General features: G+C 44.9%; 1 protein-coding gene and 1 pseudogene across 12 annotated transcripts in view; one reads left to right on the top strand and one right to left on the bottom strand.

The window, feature by feature from the left end:
* Positions 1 to 18,057, bottom strand: part of HECTD4 (HECT domain E3 ubiquitin protein ligase 4) — a 184,685-nt gene that overhangs the window by 36,191 nt on the left and 130,437 nt on the right. For all 12 annotated transcript variants that reach the window (XM_073881102.1, XM_073881107.1, XM_073881104.1 and 9 more), the window contains 9 exons: positions 12,919 to 13,022; positions 10,327 to 10,488; positions 10,065 to 10,213; positions 9,709 to 9,788; positions 7,362 to 7,525; positions 6,484 to 6,721; positions 5,567 to 5,703; positions 4,998 to 5,124; positions 1,536 to 1,673 (listed from right to left, as the gene is read on the bottom strand). In XM_073881102.1, coding sequence (XP_073737203.1) covers positions 1,536 to 1,673; positions 4,998 to 5,124; positions 5,567 to 5,703; positions 6,484 to 6,721; positions 7,362 to 7,525; positions 9,709 to 9,788; positions 10,065 to 10,213; positions 10,327 to 10,488; positions 12,919 to 13,022 — 1,299 coding nt within the window. The remainder of the gene's footprint in view (positions 1 to 1,535; positions 1,674 to 4,997; positions 5,125 to 5,566; positions 5,704 to 6,483; positions 6,722 to 7,361; positions 7,526 to 9,708; positions 9,789 to 10,064; positions 10,214 to 10,326; positions 10,489 to 12,918; positions 13,023 to 18,057) is intronic.
* On the top strand, positions 16,595 to 17,376 carry LOC112837510 (enhancer of rudimentary homolog pseudogene; annotated as a pseudogene).

Here is an 18,057-nt window from a genome sequence, read left to right as displayed (position 1 = left end):
AAGCCAACTAAAAAATTAACAAAGGATTTGAATAAACATTTCTCCAAAGAAAAATGAAGCTACACCTGAAAAGACATTCCCTGTCATCAGTCATTAGGTAGACAAGCCCAAGCCACAATGAGACCCCGCTTCACACCTACTAGGATGGCGATAATCTAACCAACAGACAGTAATAAGTGTTGGCAGGGATGTGGAGAAATGGGAAGCGTTATACGTTTCTGGTGGGAATGTAAAATGCTGCAATCACTTTGGAAAATCATCTGGCCAGTCCTCAAAAAGTTCAACTTATCATAGGACCCAGCACTCCCACATCTACATATCTACCCAAGAGAAAGGACGACACACATCTACACAAGAAACCTGAACACAAACCGTCACAGCAGCATTACTCATAATAGCCAAAAGTGAGAAACAACCCAAGTGTCCGTTATTTGATGAATGGATGAAAAATGGGGTATTATCCATACAATGGAATATTATTTTGCCATAAAAAGGAACAAAGTACTACCACATGCTACAACATGGATGGAATTTGAAAGAGTGTGTCATATGAAAGAGGCCAGACTCAAAGACCCCAGGTTGTAGGATTCCATTTACAGGAAATGTCCAGAAGAGGAAGTCTATAGGGACAAAAAGGTGAATTAATGGGGCTCAAGGGAAGGAGAAATGGGGAATGGTGGGGGTACAGGAGTTCTTTTTGGACAATGAAAATGTTCTGGAATTAGAGGAAATGGTTTGGTGGTTGTACAACTTTGTGAATCTACTAAATACTGAATTGTATCCTTTAAAAGGGTGGATTTTATGGTATGCAAATTATATCTAAAAAAGGAAAAAGAATAAGAAAAAATATATTTTTTTAAGATTTTATTTATTTATTTGACAGAGAGAGGGAGAGCACAAGCAGGGGGAGCAGCAGGCAGAGGGAGAGGGAGAAGCAGGCTCCCCAGCCCGATGCGGGGCTCGATCCAGGCACCCTGGGATCATGACCTGAGCCGAAGGCAGATGCTTAATGACTGAGCCACCCAGGCACCCCAAAAATATATGTATTTCTGCCTCTGTCCCTGATGTTCTCGTATTTTTGTGAAGGTCTGATAATGAGTGGTTTCCATTTTTCTTTTTTGTGCTTTTCTGTATTTTCATTTCCTTAAAAAAATGCAATAGATTTTTAATCAAAAGAATAAACACATTCTATTAAAATTTTAAAAAGCAGAGTGCAACCATACATTCATAGTTCTAGCTCAGCAGCCCTGACCTAAGCTGGGAGGCCTCTCTGGAACCCTCCACCCATGGCCCACTTCTCCCTCTGCACAAGTGCCCAGTCTCACTGCATGTGCCAGTGAGCTCAGGAAGCCACTGGAGGCCAGACGAGCAGGAAGCTTTAGGGCATCACAGAAGAGAGGCTGCGAGAGGTCCTGTCACTCTGCGAAAGGAGTCACCTCAGGAAAGCTCACAGTTCCTCTGCTCACACTCAAGTGAACACCCAACCTCTCATTCCACAGCAAGCTTCACAGATGAAGTAAGAGGGAAAACAGAACCTTTTCGAACTTTATCGATTGTGAACTTGTTCGCTTCGTCTTTAATGTCTTCAATGGTGGGAAGATACAGGTCTCTTGGGATGCCGCCGTTCTCCTCATAGAGGAATTCAACCGTCTGTCGGGCAATGTCCACCATGCCTAAAAAAACATAACTGCACTGGTAACTCTCCGAAGAGTACACAGTCTTCGGATCTGACTCACATGGAGAATGAAGGTAAGAGAATCTTTCAAACACTGCCCATGGGAGTATACAGCCTTTTGGGGAAGGTAATTATGGGGATCTAGCAAGTTTAAAACACTCAATACCCTACTTGTAGGAACCTCTCAAATTTCTCCCACAGAAACACAAGCACACATGTATAAAGATCCAAGAGCACATCCTGCAGCACCGCTGGGAAATCCCAAAATGGAAATAAGGAAAGTACTCATCAACAGAGTGGTTAAAAATCATGGGGTGTTACTATGCAGTTATTTCAGTTGAGTCAAAAGAACCAAGTAGAGTACAAACAGAGGGTAAGAAGTGAGGAAAAGCTTTTTACTTTGTACATTTTTGCCCTACATGATTTTTACAGGAAACCCATGTTGCTTAAAAGAGACAGAGCTCCACCAGCTTCTCCTTCTCAGCACTGGAATTGGCTGTGTTCTTCCTTCCCAGAGGGAGAACACACCATTAAGTTCACCACCAACAACCACTATTAATTAATGAACGCAGTCAACAAAGGTCCCTGAAGGGAGGGCCCCATGGGGCACGCAGGGTGGCAGGGTGCAACGTCTCCACCTGCTGGCGCTGCCGAAGCTCTCACACATGGGGGTGGCACAGGTGCACAGGCCAATCGCCCGCACACTCAGCTCCTACTCTTATTTGCTGGCCTTGCTGGAGGGAAAAGGCACAGCAATTTTCGGAGCGCACTTGAGGAGGAGGAGACTGCAATTAGAGAAGAATGCCTAGAGAAAGAACTGTCAGAACAGACCAAGAATGTGGCCTGATATTGGAAGATTATGGAAAAATAATCTTTGCAACATTTTCCAAAGGAATAAGGAAGAGGAGAACAAATCCTCTGCTGTCTACGCAGCAGGAATCCAGGAACACGGGGAGGATGCCAAGTTCAACCATGCTCAGCACAGGGGTGGGTTCAGTAACCTTCCTCGGGGACTGGACAGCAGGAGGCTGGTCCACCTCACAGGGATGGCCCTTTGGGGACCACGAGCCATCCCCCAGCCTCCTTTTCACCTCTGCCACTGCTACACTGAGGAGATTATATTCAAAAGGTAAATGTTTTAGGTTTAAATTAATATGGTTCATATGACTGGTCACAGCACACGGACGGATCCTGAGAGAATGCCTTGGCAAGAGGCCACATCAGGGGCCGGAGGCACTTCTGGCTGAGTCATCGATCTGCCTCTGGTCCAGGGCCACTTCTGGATGATCAGATTTTCTGCGTGCTGTCTCTTCCTTCCCCTAACCAAACTGGGAGCAGAGGAGGAGGCACCCTTGGCCACAGACGCTCAGGATGGCTCAGGCACCAAAGGGTAAAAGAAAAGAAATCCTAATTTAAGCAGAACCTAAGTCAACACAGCAACCAATGATCATATACAAGGGCTTTTCATCTGCACACTGTAAATTCTTCCCCCCTTTCTTACTCTCTCCAAAGCGGTAAGAGGCATCAGCCCCTCTGAAAACAGCGCTTTATGTTTCACAGTGTAAGCCAGCTGTCACCAAGTCAGCTCCCGATCTGCATTTAAATAGAAGGCTGTCAGAAAAGCCCCGCGAGACTGGCCCGGCCTAGCTACACACGTGCTGGCCTCCCGATCTACCGCACAGCCCCGCCCCCGACCACGTCCCCTGCTGTGGCCCACTGGATGTTTCCCTGGCTGGGGGCCTGACGCCTGGGCGGCGTTGGCTGCCTGCAGGGACGGGTTAGTGGATGAATGGATGGCTCAACAGGTGCCACCAAATCGAAGGCCTCCCAACGCTGAAACCAACGCTACATGGGCGCCTCGAGGCGGGCCGCAGTGCGTCTGGCATTATGCTAAGTGAGAGTCATTCGAACCCAAGAAAAGGTCTGCTCTGCCCTTCGACAAAGCACACAAGGCCATTTCCTCTCAGATCCTGAAAACAGATGGGGAAGAGCAAATTCTCTTTATCTCTGGGATCTACTACATTGATTTATGTGGCTCCTTCGCGTACCACCTCCCAATGGCTTCCTGTCTCACAGAGAATAAAATCCAAAGTCCTCACACACCCAGTGGTTGTCCCTACCCCTCGTCCCGTGTCCTGCTGCCCTTCCCTCGAGCTCTCATCTTCAGCTATACCTGCTTGGCCCTTTTGGCTGGTCGCACAACCACCTGAGTGCATTCCCACCAGGGGCCTTCCTAATGTTGCTCCTTCTGCCCCAAACTCGAGTAGAGAAGAATTACTAATTATCTGCCCCAAATTGGGTCGGCAGCCAACCCCAGGCTCTGATAAAAGCAGGAAGCAATCCCACTATGTCACAGGAGGAGGCTATGCCCACAGGTTAAGTTTAAACAAGATCATTCCACTGTCGTAGGCCTTACCTTTGGGGATAGACAGCTTGAAAGAAAATAAGTAAAAATCAAACCATAGATTTACACACACTCATTCAGTCCTGGTGCCAACATGGGAGAAAAGTAATCACTGGAGATCTGGGACTCAGCATATTAATTGGCCAAAAAACAAAGGACTGGTGGGGGCTTTTTATTTTTATCTAGGTCCTGAGAGCCTACTCTCAGAACAAGGCTCAAAGAGGAGCAAGGCTGCTGATATAGGACAAAAATGAAACTTCTTACACCATCCCTGAGGCCACCATGTTTGGGGGGAAAAAGCAGGTGTTTCACAAGATAAGGAAAATCCTCAAAACTGAAATTAGCTACCTGCACTCAAGACTCACTAACAGTCCACTGTCTGGGGTCAAACTTTGCATTATTCTTTGCTAGAGAACCCGTGTTCATGGAAGAAAAACCCCACCCTCATTGTTACCATGGTGACATCCGGAACTATATTAACTGAACACTTACTCTGTGCTGGGCACTATTCCTAGGAGCTTTACCTGTATTAAAGCACTTAAAAGGTGGTCACCATCACTGATTCCATTTTAAAGGGGAGGAAAGCCCAGAAAGGTTAAGTAACTGTCCCAAGGTCAGACAAACAAATAGCACAGCTGTGACTTGAGCGCCCAAATTATTTAATCCCCAGGCCATCCAGCTTCCCAATTCAACCATTTCAGCAGCCCATCAACCCAAACATGGAGTTAAGTTGATAAGCAAAGAGAAGGCTGACAGTGGAAGCTGGAGAGCACAGAGCTCAGGAAAGGACGGGCGGAGGACACGGTTAGGTCTGTCCGGGTGTTAGATGAGCCCCTCTTTCCTGATTTACATCTGAGTTTCATCTAAGCACAGCTCAAGTCATGAAGTAGCTCCCAAGGACAGCGTAAAGCACCAGACCTAGTTGTAAAGCACCCTTGATCTGGTCCAGGCCCGACTTTCGCTCTGCCTCATTGCGGAAGCGTCTTCGGATAGTAGGAAACACCTTGGTCTCCCAGGCTTTCACCAGCAGGGCGTAGTGGTCCTCCTGGAAGGAGAAGGCAAAGGCATGAACAGAGAAGGAGCGCCTCCTGCGGGCATCAGCCCTTCCCTGACCTACAGCTCTCACCCGCTCCAAGGCCAGTAGCAGAATCACATCCTCAGATGCCAGGGCAGGCAACAGTCAGATGTGGCAAGCCCTTCCTTTCCCTCTGAAGCCAAGTAGGCACTCCACATGGTCCCTGACTTACTGCTGAATCACTAGCAGGGTACTCCATTTCTCCCACACTCAGATCGGTACTGGGCCAAAGAACCCAGCATGTATTGCCACTGACATGTGATTTCAAAGATGAATGTTCCAGAGCTACTGCTCAAACACAGTGACATAACTCGAAGTGTCACCATTCCGGCCTTGCACCACCAAAGCAAAATCATTCCTGGTGGCTCGTCCTGGTCACCAGGGAGCCGCGCGAGTGCTGTGGGCCTTGTACCTGGGGGACGTCGTCATCATCCTCATCATCACTTTCGTCGTCTGCGATAGGAGGTGGGTGGGGGTCTGGGCCCGAGGTGATGAAATTCTCATAGCTGAGTTCTACTTTATAATGACAGGAGGTGTCACTGTCATATTCTGTAACAGAGCACAGTGACAGTGAATTCTAGGCAAGAGCAGGCCAGAAAAATCACGAACTTCTCCCTCTTAGATAAACCAGAATCTCTTTTTTCATGTGAAAGACTCCTAGCACTTGGAGGGATTTTGAAGGAGCCATGGAGTAACTAATCATGTATCATTATCCTGAATCCTAAAATCGTGTTTATGGATAGAATTCATTCAATTCAGAGAAGAATTTGGAAAGTTCTTCATCAGGAGAAAGAAGCAAGCAGAGTCTTAAAACAGTTTGCAAACCAGGCCAGTTACAGTCTGTGCACACCTCTAGATCGGAAAGCTTGGTTTTATTCAATTAATGAAGTTTTTCAAATAACCAGGAAAGTTTTTTCAGTGCACACCTAATACCCACCACCTAGATTCCACAATTAGTGTTTTATTATTCTTTGATGACCTCAGTTGTTTATGACCTGTTTTAAAACTTAAATAATTAACATTTTTAAAATAGAGAATTTCACATAAAATTGTGGGGTTTCTAGCAGTCTTATAAAAAGTGGATAGTCTTTCAGGCTTGCATTTCCATGTGGCGATAGTCTGCCGGCACTGAGTAATGGCAGGCTCCCTGGATATGGGGGATGTACTTTCTAATCAGTGAGTCACCATCTCCTGCTCCCCATTTTCTTTCACTGGGGCCCATGCCCCCATAACCAGTGGGCACTAGAGCGTGCCCAGGTTGGATGGGTTTACAAACAGCAGCATGTGCATCCCCAGGAAGCAGTGGGGCCCCGGGAGGCGGCGGCTTACGTTGCTGAGCAGTGGCCACAGCAGCAATGCGGCATGGTGGCCCATGAGTGCCTGGGTCTGACGCAATGCTGGTGCCAGCGTCGTTGTCGCTATCAGATGCCATGGCGAAGGGCAGGGCCTCAAAGTTAGCGCTGATCTCCTCTGCCAGATCAGTGCACAGGTCGGCGGCGTTGCGGTGTGCCTGCCCTTCAGCATAGGCAAATGGGCGGGAGCCGAAGTTAGCTCGAGTCTTGGTGTTCTGGGAAGGAAATCAAATAAAGGATTTGAAAGGGGTTAGGTTTGTTTATTTATTTAATACTCCAAGGTGAATGTCACTCAACGTCAAACCAGAAGGAGGGCCCCAGCTCTGAAAGAGCATGCGGAATGAGGCAGAGGGGCCTGTGTAACTGCGTGCCCTGGCACTGAGAAGGACATCTGCACAGGCCAGCCCCCCACTCCCCCATACCCCCTCACCTCACTCTCCCAACCCTATGCTACTCAGACAGTGACCTTTCCTGTTTCCAACACTGTTCCTTTCTGCCTGATGCCACTGAACAAACTGCTCCCTTCACTGGGGATGTTTTTCTCCTCCGATTTTGCCAAGTTAAGACGAGTTAATAGTCCAGACCCGCCTCAGGCATTGCTTCTTCAAGGTAATGGGGACATGGTCAGATTTGCTTCCATGCAATTGTACCGTGATGGCTAATTTTACTGTCACTTTGACTGGCCACAGGATGCCAGACTAAACATTACTATGGGGTGTGTCTGGGAGGGGGCCTCTGGATGAGATCAGCATTTGAATGGTGGATTCAGTCGAGTAGATTGCCCTCCCCAGCATGGCTGGGCATCATCCAAATTACTAAGGAGAATTTGTTTTCCTTCCCAGTAAGATAACCTGCCTTCTTCTGAATGTGAACCACAGGCCACATCCCACCAGAGACGTCTTCGAGATATGGGGACAGGCGCTGCCCGCAGTATGTGAAGTATACCCGGCCCTTGGCTGGCTGCCCCGGAGGAGGGGGGGTCCCCTCAGTTCTCTCCCAGCCAATTCCTGCCACGTCACCTACAGCAGAGAATAGGAAGGAGACATCTTGTTTTCCCTTTCACTGATTATTAAATAAACTTCCCAACTGCAACGGTGTAATGAGGCCACGTACCATTGACTATCTTTATGCCACTAGTTATATCTGAAAAAGCTCTGAAGTTACGTACTGTACTTGAGTAAATATAAAGTAACACAACAGAAATAATTTTTTAAAAAGTCAAGCTGTTCAGAAGAAAATGCTGAGTTAATTACAATTACACATTAAATTTAGCCTTTATTTTCCTGGCAGCCAAGACAAAGGGAAAACATTGGGTACTTTTTTTTTTTAATAGATATAAGTTTTTCTCTTTTGACACATGGAAAATTATTTATGGCACAAAGGTAAAAAGGCAGTATTTTCTCAGTAAGTTTGTGGAAGATTTAGAAATGGTCTTATTTATATAAAACCCAACCCACAATGTAAGCTAGAGGTACACTGTTAAATCACGTTATGTCCCGCCTGCTACTTATATGTATTTAAGGCATTTTTGCGGGAAGCTAAGACAAGCCAAGCTGCTTTCCAATGAAGAACAGAATAGGATAGAGCTCAGACACCACCTCATCGGTGCTCACATGCTGCCTGCTTCAGGCACACTGCTCACATACAGAGCCATGTGATTAGTCTCTCACTGTGAACTCTTCAGGAAGTGCATGAAGTTCTGCGATTCTGCTTTTGATTACAGAGTCTCCAATGCTTCAGATACCACTAGGATGGGCTTCCCAAAGGCTGGGGACTTATCACTGTTTACCGTGGCATCTCCAGGGCCCAGAAAAGTACCTGGCACATAGGAAATGGCCAGCCAGTATTTCCTGATGAGTAGACACTAGAAGTGTTGGTACAGAGGTTGAGATTCTGCTGTAAAAAGTGAGTTCTTGATTCCTCCCCAGACACATAGCCTGTGTGCTTGAGGTCTAGTACAAAACTTTCTCAAACAGCAAAATGTGACCAAACAAAACAAATGAGAGCAACAAATAAAAACCCTGCCTATGGTTCCCATGTGCTCCCCAAACCCTCCTCTGTGCTGAAAACACTTAAGTACTCAGCTGAAATGTCCAAGTTCTGCTCCAGAAAATGAGAGAGAAGTAACTGCCAGGAAATTATCTCTAAATCATAATTTGACCATAACTGAAAACACTACACTCCCTGAAAGGTGCAGTTTAACAAGTAGCTCCCTGGGGCGCCTGGGTGGCTCAGTCAGTTAAGCATATGCCTTCAGCTCAGGTCATGATCCCAGGGTCCTGGGATCAAGCCATACATCGGGCTCCCTGCTCAGCAGGGAATCTGTTTCTCCCTTTCTCTCTCCCTCTGCCTCTCCCCTGCTCATGCTCTCTCTCAAATAAATAAAAATAAAAATCTTTAAAAGAAAAAACAAAACAAAAACAAGCAGCTCCCTAAGTTAAATGATGGCAAAATTACTCCCAGCCAGCTGTGCGAGGTTGGATGGTTGGATGGATGGAGTGACTTATTCTTCCCCATCTGAGCAGCCCAGACCATCTACCACGTCGGACAATTTCAGCTTCCTCAGAAATGATGCTAAGATGTACTGTCTGAAACTAAGTAGCCAACATGTCTGGGGGCTTCTAATGGCAAGAGGACCATGCCTACATTTTGCTCCTCTGCTGGAGCAGGTAGGACTGATCCCAATTCATCTATACAGAGCAAGACACTTATATGGAGGCTAAAAAGAAGAGGGAAAAGGGTGTTTATTGTCATTGTTTTGACTGAAACTTCTGGGCAGATGTGCTGAAGCAGGACCAGACGTTTAGGCTCCTGAGAACAAAGTCTACAGCACGTTAGCTATTCAACGCATTCTGTGAGTGCCTCAGGGCTAGTGGTAGACCTTTTTTTTTTTTTGAACCTATTTATCTGCTAGATCAATGAACAGCGGACAAAAGACTAAAATCTCAGGTTTTTCTAATGATGCAGGAACAAAAGTGAATGTGATTCCTACCTTACCAAATGGACGGTCTCAGTGATAATGGCCTCACGAAAGCAACGGTTTGGTGTAAACTAGCAGACAGCAATGATAAGTACTTGGCTTTCACTGAAAGACAAACTGCCCATTTCTAGTTGCTAAGTTTCTTTACTTTCAACCTATTTAGACAATATCTGGGAACAAGAGAAATACACAGGGTAAAAAAGAAGCTCCCGCCACACTCACCAGGAGAGAGAGTCACATCCAAGCGCACACTCTTCCACTGTAATAAACTGGAGCCATTGTAGTGCACGGCTCGGCCGTTGCTAGGAAAGAAAGCAAAGTCAAAGCCAAGGCTGCTTGGCCAACACAGAGGCAGTTACATAGTGAACAGGCCCAGGGGCTTCAGTAGCACCAGAGGACTTAAAAGGGAAACCCTAAGAGCTATTCCCTTTGCCTAAACTTGAATATATTTCCAACTGGTATTTTATACATTTTTGGAGGTTGAGATTATAGTAATATTATTTTAGTATTAAAACACCCACAAACATCCACACCCACTTTTGTTTTTTTTTTTAGTGATAGCAATAGTAGCTACTTACTTATGGAAAAGACAAGTGCCCACTGGATTAGTCCAAGCCCCATCTCGTTTCTCTGCTTCTGTAGCAAAGCCAAAGGAAACGATTGGTCCAGTGTCGTCATCAGTATCTCCATAGGAAACAATTTCAATTTCCCAGTAAAAAGATGGGGCCTGAGGAAACACCAGAAATGGGCAGGCAATCAGAGGGCTCTACTTGGGCCCTTGGAACTTGCTTTTTCTCTCAAAGATGAAGGAAAGAGACAAGAGGCCATGTGATTTCTCACCTGAACAGGCAGTGGTGAGGTGGCATAGATAAATGTGCCCCGGGGCAGACCGCCCCCAGCGCTGGGGTCAGCCAGGAAGGTGACAGAAGTAAGATGCGATGAGAACATGCAGGCTCGGACGGGCGGGAACACTCGCGAGGGGCTCCAAGTGATCTCTTTGGGCTATGGGGAAAAGTGCCTCATTCAACATGACTTCAAATACAAATCCCTTTACCCTCTCAAAGAAGAAACATTTTTATCTAGTGGTATTATAATACAGGTACATCTTTTATTTAAGAATACATCTTGTTTTTACAAAGGAAACTGTATTTAAAAAAGGCAGTCTAGGGCGCCTGGGTGGCTCAGTTGGTTAAGCGACTGCCTTCGGCTCAGGTCATGATCCTGGAGTCCTAGGATCGAGTCCCGCATCGGGCTCCCTGCTCAGCAGGGAGTCTGCTTCTCCCTCTGACCCTCCGTCTCATGCTCTCTCTCTCTCTCTCTCAAAAAAAAAAAAAAAAGGTAGTCTAGGGGGCACCTGGGTGGCTCAGTTAGCTAAGCATCTGCCTTTGGCTCAGGTCATGGTCCCAGGCTCCTGGGATCAAGGTCCGCACTGGGCTCCCTGCTCAGCGGAGAGTCTGCTTCTCCCTCTGCCTTTGCCCCTGCCCTCTGTTCATGCTCTGTCTCTTGCTTTCCCTCAAATAGATAAAATCTAAAAAAAAAAAAAGTCTCTATGTCCAGTGTTGCTCTCTAGAACCAATCACTCTTTTAGCTCTTAGAACGGTTCATTCTGGGGATGCCTGGGTGGCTCAGTCTGTTGAGCATCTGCCTTTGGCTCAGATCATGATCCTGGGGTCCTAGGATCGAGTCCCGCATCAGGCTCCTTGCTCAGTAGGGAGCCTGCTTCTCCTTCTCCCTCTGCTGCTTCCCCTGCTTGTGCTCTCTGACAAATGAATAAAAAAAATCTTAAAAAAAAAAAAAAAAAGAACAGCTCATTCTGATACTTACCTCTATTCCTCTATGCTTATAATGACATTTTTAATATCCCTTTAGGACATCACTTAACTTCTGTGAGGACAAATGAGGCTTTAATTCCTTCAGCTCTTCTTCTCCTTACACACATGTGGCACAGGCCCTCACCCCCTCATCCTGGCTGTGTAATTATAGACCAAGTTTCAGACCCATCAGTGGTCAGAATTTAAATTCCTGCGATGTACTTACTATTCAGCTCAAAGAAGGAGTAATATTACACTTCCTTTTTTTAATTACTTGCTTCATTTTTTCACCTTCATAATTTTTAATAAATCTAATCACAAAGCTCATGCTTCTCTGTCAATAAAAGCATATTTTTTTTAACCCATCAATTTCATTTTTATCTAAAGGACTAAAAGATGCATGTAACAATTAGCTCCAAGGATGTTCATCAGATCACTGCTATGGTACAAACTGGAGATGGTACAGATGGGCAACAAGAAAAGCCTGAGTGGGGAAACTGAGGCACAAGTGTACGCTGGACTATTAAGTTTCTACTGATTGACATGGAAAGGCATTCATCATCTATAGAGGCAGAAAAGCTAGATGCAAAACAGTATGAACAGCAGAGATCCATTGTCATGGAAAAAGTACAGGGATCCATCATGCTGTTATGCTGACAATGCTAAATGGAGACGTTGAGATTTCAGGTGACATTTTGTCTTTTATATATTTTTAATTTTGAATTTTGAAATAGTTTCAAATCTATAGAAAAAGTGTAAGAAAATGGCAATTTTTGTACACTCTTACCTAGATGCACCAGTTTTTTGAGATACAAATTACATAACATACAATTTACCCATTTGAAGTGTATAATTCAACGGTTTTTAGTATATGCAGCATTGTGTGACCATCACCATCAAATTTTAGAGTGTTTTTGTCCCCCTTAAGCCTCTCTCCTGTAGCAGTCACTCCTCACTCCCCGCACCCCTGCAGCCTCTGGTAACCACCCATCTGCTTTCTGTCTCTAGATCTGTCTGTTCTGGATACTTCATATAGATGACATCCCATAATACCTAATACAGTCTTTTGTGACTGGCTTCTTTCACTTAGCGTATTTTCAGGGTTTATCCATATTGTGGGCACGGATCACTACATCACTTTTTTTTTTCTACTTCATTTTTTAAGGCTGAATAACATTCCATTTTACGGGGATATGCATTCATTTTATGCACCCATTCATCAGGTGATAAACATTTAGGTTGTTTCCACTTCTTGGCCATTACAAATAAGTTGCTAAGAACATTCACAGAGGTACCAATTCTGAACACTTTGCCACTTTTGCTTTTTAATCACCTCTCAGTCTCTATGTATACTCTTATCATTATAAGATGGACTATAGATCTAAAATTTTCAAAGTTTTTTTCTGTTATTGATAACATAAGAAATTCACAAATTAATGAGTCTGCTCCTCCGCTGTGATCTTTCATTATTCAGACTGTCAAATCAATGGGCTCTGACATTGAGACGAGAGCACATCAGCACAGAGCGTGCACCTCCAGATGGCTTTGCAAATGCTCACTCTAAAGGTCACTCAGGTGCCACCTGACATTCTTTAATGCAGTGCGCTGCTGACGGGCTCACCTGTCTCCGGTCAGCCTGCAGTGGTGGCGGTGGCGGCCGAGCACAGTCCCGATAGAGCATCCGCAGCCGTTCACACTGCACCTCCACAACCGCCAGTCGCTCTCCTGGAGGGGAACACATCGGACACGAGAACATTAGTCCCACACCCCCAAGAGCGCTCCAACTCTTCTGGAGTAGGGTCAAAGCAATAAACTGTTTCAGAGATTATTCAAATTCTTACAAAAAAGCAAATAGCCTGAGATATCTTTGTCTACTACACATAGCAGCATAGCAATGTGGTCAAGTGCATGAGCTCTGAAGTTGGGCTTCCCGGATCCAGAATCTGGCTTCCTTACTTGATATTTACCATCTCACTTCCAAGATGGGAGTAACAATAGCACCTGTGCCTCACAAGGTCGTGAAGAGGAGATGAAGTGACACAAGTGGGGCTTTTAGCTAAGTCCCTGGCACAGGGCAAACAATAAATGGAAGCTATTATTATTCTCACCATTGAAATTGATTTTTTAAAAAAGATTTTATTTATTTGACAGAGAGAGAGAGCACAAGTAAGCAGAGAGGCAGGTAGAGGGAGAGGGAGAAGCAGGCTCTCTGCTGAGCAGGGAGCCTGACGTGGGGCTCGATCCCAGGACCCTGGGATCATGACCTGAGCTGAAGGCAGTTGCTTAACTGACTGAGCCACCCAGGCACCCCTTGAAATTTTTTTAAAATTTTTTTTCAAGATTTTATTTATTTATTTGAGAGAATGAGATCGAGCATGAGAGGGGGGAGGGTCAGAGGGAGAAGCAGACTCTCTGCCAAGCAGGGAGCCCGATGCGGGACTCGATCCTGGGACTCCAGGATCACGACCTGAGCCGAAGGCAGTCACCCAACCAACTGAGCCACCCAGGCACCCGAAATTGTTTTTTAAAACATCTACTATCTACTTAACAACTCCTACGAGCAAGGCACAATGCAAGATGCTAGAGAATACAAAGATATATGAGCTGAAGCTCCCATCCTGGGAGGACAGATGAGATCTGTACGTGCATTTACACGTCCAAGAATGAACGTGGCACAAGGCTGCGGTATGCAATATGATCTAAGCACAAACACTGGCGCAGAGGAGGGAGTGAGGACTTCACTCTAGGACCCAGAAAGGCTTCAGAAAGACAGACTTGAGTTAGATCTTAGAAAAGACCGGGTTTCAATAAGCAGAGAATGAAGGGAATTCCAGGTGGTTTGGCAATATGAGAAATGGTCTAGGAGTTGAGAGTCAGAGGTCTTAGGAGTGCCTCAATCAACACACAAAAATTAACTCAAGATGGATCAAAGACCTGAAAAAACCATACAGCTAAAACTATAAAACTCCTAGAAGAAAATAATGGTATAAATTTTCATGACTTTGAATTAGGCCTTGGTTTCTTAGATATGACACCAAAAGTTTAAGCAACAAAAGAAAAAAAAACTGGACTTCACCAAAATGAAAAATATTTGTGTTTCAAAGGATATACTACTGAGGAAGTGAAAACACAACCCACACAATGGGAGAAAAGATTTATGTGCTACCTGATCAGGGACTAGTACAGCTAAAATTATAAAGAACTCTTATAATTGGGGTGTCTAAATGGCTCAGTTAAGCGTCTGACTCTTGGTTTTGGCTCAGGTCATGATTTCAGGGTCACGGGGTTGGGCCCCATGTCGGGCTCCACACTGAGCACGGAGTCTGCTTGAGATTCTCTCTCCCTCTCCCCCTGCTCACAAGTGCACACTCTCTAAATAAATAAAATCCTAAAAAAAAAAAAACCTATAATTTTTTTTAAAGTCTTTATTTATTTATTTGAGAGCAAGCACGAGAAGGGGGAGGGTCAGAGGGAGAAGCAGACTCCCCACTAAGCAGGGAGACAGATGTGGGACTTGATCCTGGGACTCCGGGATCATGACCTGAGCCACCCAGGTGCCCCAAGTCTTGTAATTTTTTTAAAAAGATTTTATTTATTTGAGTTAGCATGTGCATGCAGAAGGGGGGGCAGGGGCAGAAGAAGAGGGAGAAACTGACTTCCTGCTGAGCAGGGAGCCCCACACAGAGCTCAATTCCAGAACCACGAGATCACAACCTGAGCTGAAGGCAGATGCTTGACTGAGCCACACAGGCACCCAGAACCCTTATAACTTAACAAAATGACCACCAAACTGAAATGGGCAAGGGATTCAAATAGACATTTCTCTAAAGAAGATAAATGGCCATTAAGTACATGAAAAGATGCTCAACACCATTAGTCATTAGGAAAATGCAAATCAAAACCACGAGGAGATACTACTTCACACCTACTAGGATGACTGTAATCAAAAAGACACCACCAGCTCCCCGCTCCGTGGGAGGCCTGCTTCTCCCTCTCCCACTCCCCCTGCTTGTGTTCCCTCTCTTGCTGTGTCTCTGTCAAATAAATAAATAAATCTTTAAAAAAAAAAAAGACACCACCAGTGCTGGTGAGGACCCCCGTCCACTGCTGGTGCCACTGCTGTGGAAAACAATTCCTCAAAAAAGCATGCAGTTTCTCAAAAGTTAAACAAGGATTACTATATGACCCGGCCATGACACTCCTACATATGCCCATGAAAACAGACGTCCACATAAGCGCTTGTATATGCGTATTTACAGCAGCATTATTGGTCACTGCCAAAAAGCACAAACAAGTATTCATAAATTCATCAACAAAATGCGGTCTATGCACACAATGGAAGAGTACTCAGCCATAACCTGTTATGAAGTACTGAGCCATGCTATAACATGGCTGAACCTTGAAAACATTATGCTAAGTGGAAGCAGCCAGACTAAAAAAGGACAACTATCGTAGGATTCCACGGACAGGAAATCCCCAGGATATGTAAATCCAGAGAGAAAGTAGATTCGAGATTCCCAGGAGCTGGGGAGGTAAAATGGGGAGTTATTGTTTAATTAGTACTGGGGGGTTTCTATTTGAGATGATGAAAAAATTCTGGAACTATATAGTAGTGATGACTGCATAATTCTGTGAATATACTAAAACCCAAAGAAGAATACGCTTTAAAATGGTGAATTTTATGGTATTTGAATTATACCTGAATTTAAAAAAAAAGGTCTTAGGAGAAATAAAATGTAGTCCAATAAAAGTAAAGTACAGAGCTTGTTTAGGATAGTGAGAAATTTATTGACTTATACCACATCTAGAGACACCTTGACACCTAATACAATCCAATGACACGGACCAGAAGGCAACAGGCAAGAGGCGGCAAAGATAAAACAGACTCAGTGAAGGCAGGAGCCAGGCCAGGCCATGAGGTGTATGCCCCATCCTTTCTTTACACGTGGGGTCGGGCCCAAGCCCAGTGGACAAATCAAAGAGGAAACTATTCAGTTATAGGATTCATGGAATCCAGTATATAAATGTAAACTAGTCATAAAGAGCCTAGCTAGCTTGGAGAAACACTTTCCAATTATTATTTTTAAATCAAAACCTTATTCCAGAGGGGGAGATGAACCATAAGAGACAATGGACTCTGAGAAACAAACTGAGGGTTCTAGAGGGGAGGGGGGTGGGGGGACGGGTTAGCCTGGTGATGGGTATTAAAGAGGGCACGTACTGCATGGAGCACTGGGTGTTATACGCAAACAATGAATCATGGAACACTACATCAAAAACTAATGATGTGGCGGCGTTGCGGCTAAGCTCGTGTGCAGCGGCGGTGTCGGCAGCGGCTGCAGCGACAGAGTTTGGCATGATGTCTCACACCATTTTGCTGGTACAGCCTACCAAGAGGCCAGAAGGCAGAACTTATGCTGACTATGAATCTGTGAATGCATGCATGGAAGGTGTTTGTAAAACGTATGAAGAACATCTGAAGAGAATGAATCCCAACAGCCCCTCTATCACATGATATCAGTCAGTTGTTTGATTTTATTGACAATCTGGCAGACCTCAGCTGCCTTGTTTACCGAGCTGATACCCAGACATACCAGCCCTATAACAAAGACTGGATTAAAGAGAAGATCTACGTGCTCCTTCATCGGCAGGCCCAACAGGCCAGGAAATAGCTGAGTTAGAAGCAGTGGGGGCTGGGGGTGGGCTTGGAACACAGGTGTGTACAGCGTGCTGCAGTGGCAGCTCTGTATTATAGTAATCCTGTCTCCATCTTGGTGTACTCTAGCCAGGATGGAAGATATTAGATGAAATGTGAGGATTTTGTTCAATCTGAAACCCCTATTGCCCCCTTCCCCTCCCCCCCTTTTTTTTTACTTAAACATTTTTATGATAATTTAGATGGAAGTTGTTTGTCAGTTAATCTTGTTTCCCGTCCTTCAAACTGTTCATATCTACTTTATAACATTCGCTGTACTAACCCTTCAGGTTGGGGTGGGGGGGTAGTGACAGTTTAGTTACATGCTCAAGATAAAGTCTTAGCGGAAAATGAATAAATGTTCTTTAGTTATATTTAAAAAAAACAAAAAACTAATGATGTAATGTATGGTGATTAACATAACAATAAAAATTTAAAGAAAAAAACAAAAAAAACTAATGATGTAATGTATGGTGATTAACGTAACAATAAAAAATTTAAAAAAAAAACTTATTCCAAGAGAACTTATACACGGAATACTGGATGATTCAGTGAGTAACGTGTGCAACAGTGTCCTTACAATCAAGCAGTAACCAGGGTCAGGAGATATTTCAATGGGATTGGCTGGAATCATACTGAATTAGGGAACAGAAATTCTTAGGGGTTGGAACGGGGGCTACCTGGCAGAGATGAAGCATATCTGCTGTGAGGTAGGCTTAATACAAGAGGAGATTTTACAGTACCTAGTACTGTAAAAAAGCCTAGTGTGAGAGTAAAACATTCCTACACTTCCAATTCAGAAAAGCCAAAACTGACCGTCCTCTGGCCAGAGCACCAAGTAGTGGCTGGGACTGGCTATGAACTCATTCCAGTCTGTAACTGACAACCCCACAGTAGTAACTATGCTCAGGGAAGCGAGCATCTCGGGGACAGCACCACACTCTTGATAACCACTCAAAGCAGGGCTTCAGGAAGCTAACTACTATGACAATGTGGAAAGACAAGGTGCACAAAGGAAAGGTTTGGAGAATAATGCAGATGTCTGAACACGAGAGAAAAAGCACC

The sequence above is a fragment of the Callorhinus ursinus genome, unplaced genomic scaffold (genome assembly GCF_003265705.2).
Source record: "Callorhinus ursinus isolate GAN/ISIS: 27379988/994484 unplaced genomic scaffold, GSC_fseal_2.0 scaffold41, whole genome shotgun sequence".
NCBI lineage: Eukaryota > Metazoa > Chordata > Mammalia > Carnivora > Otariidae > Callorhinus > Callorhinus ursinus.
This window is presented reverse-complemented; position numbering and strand designations above follow the sequence as displayed.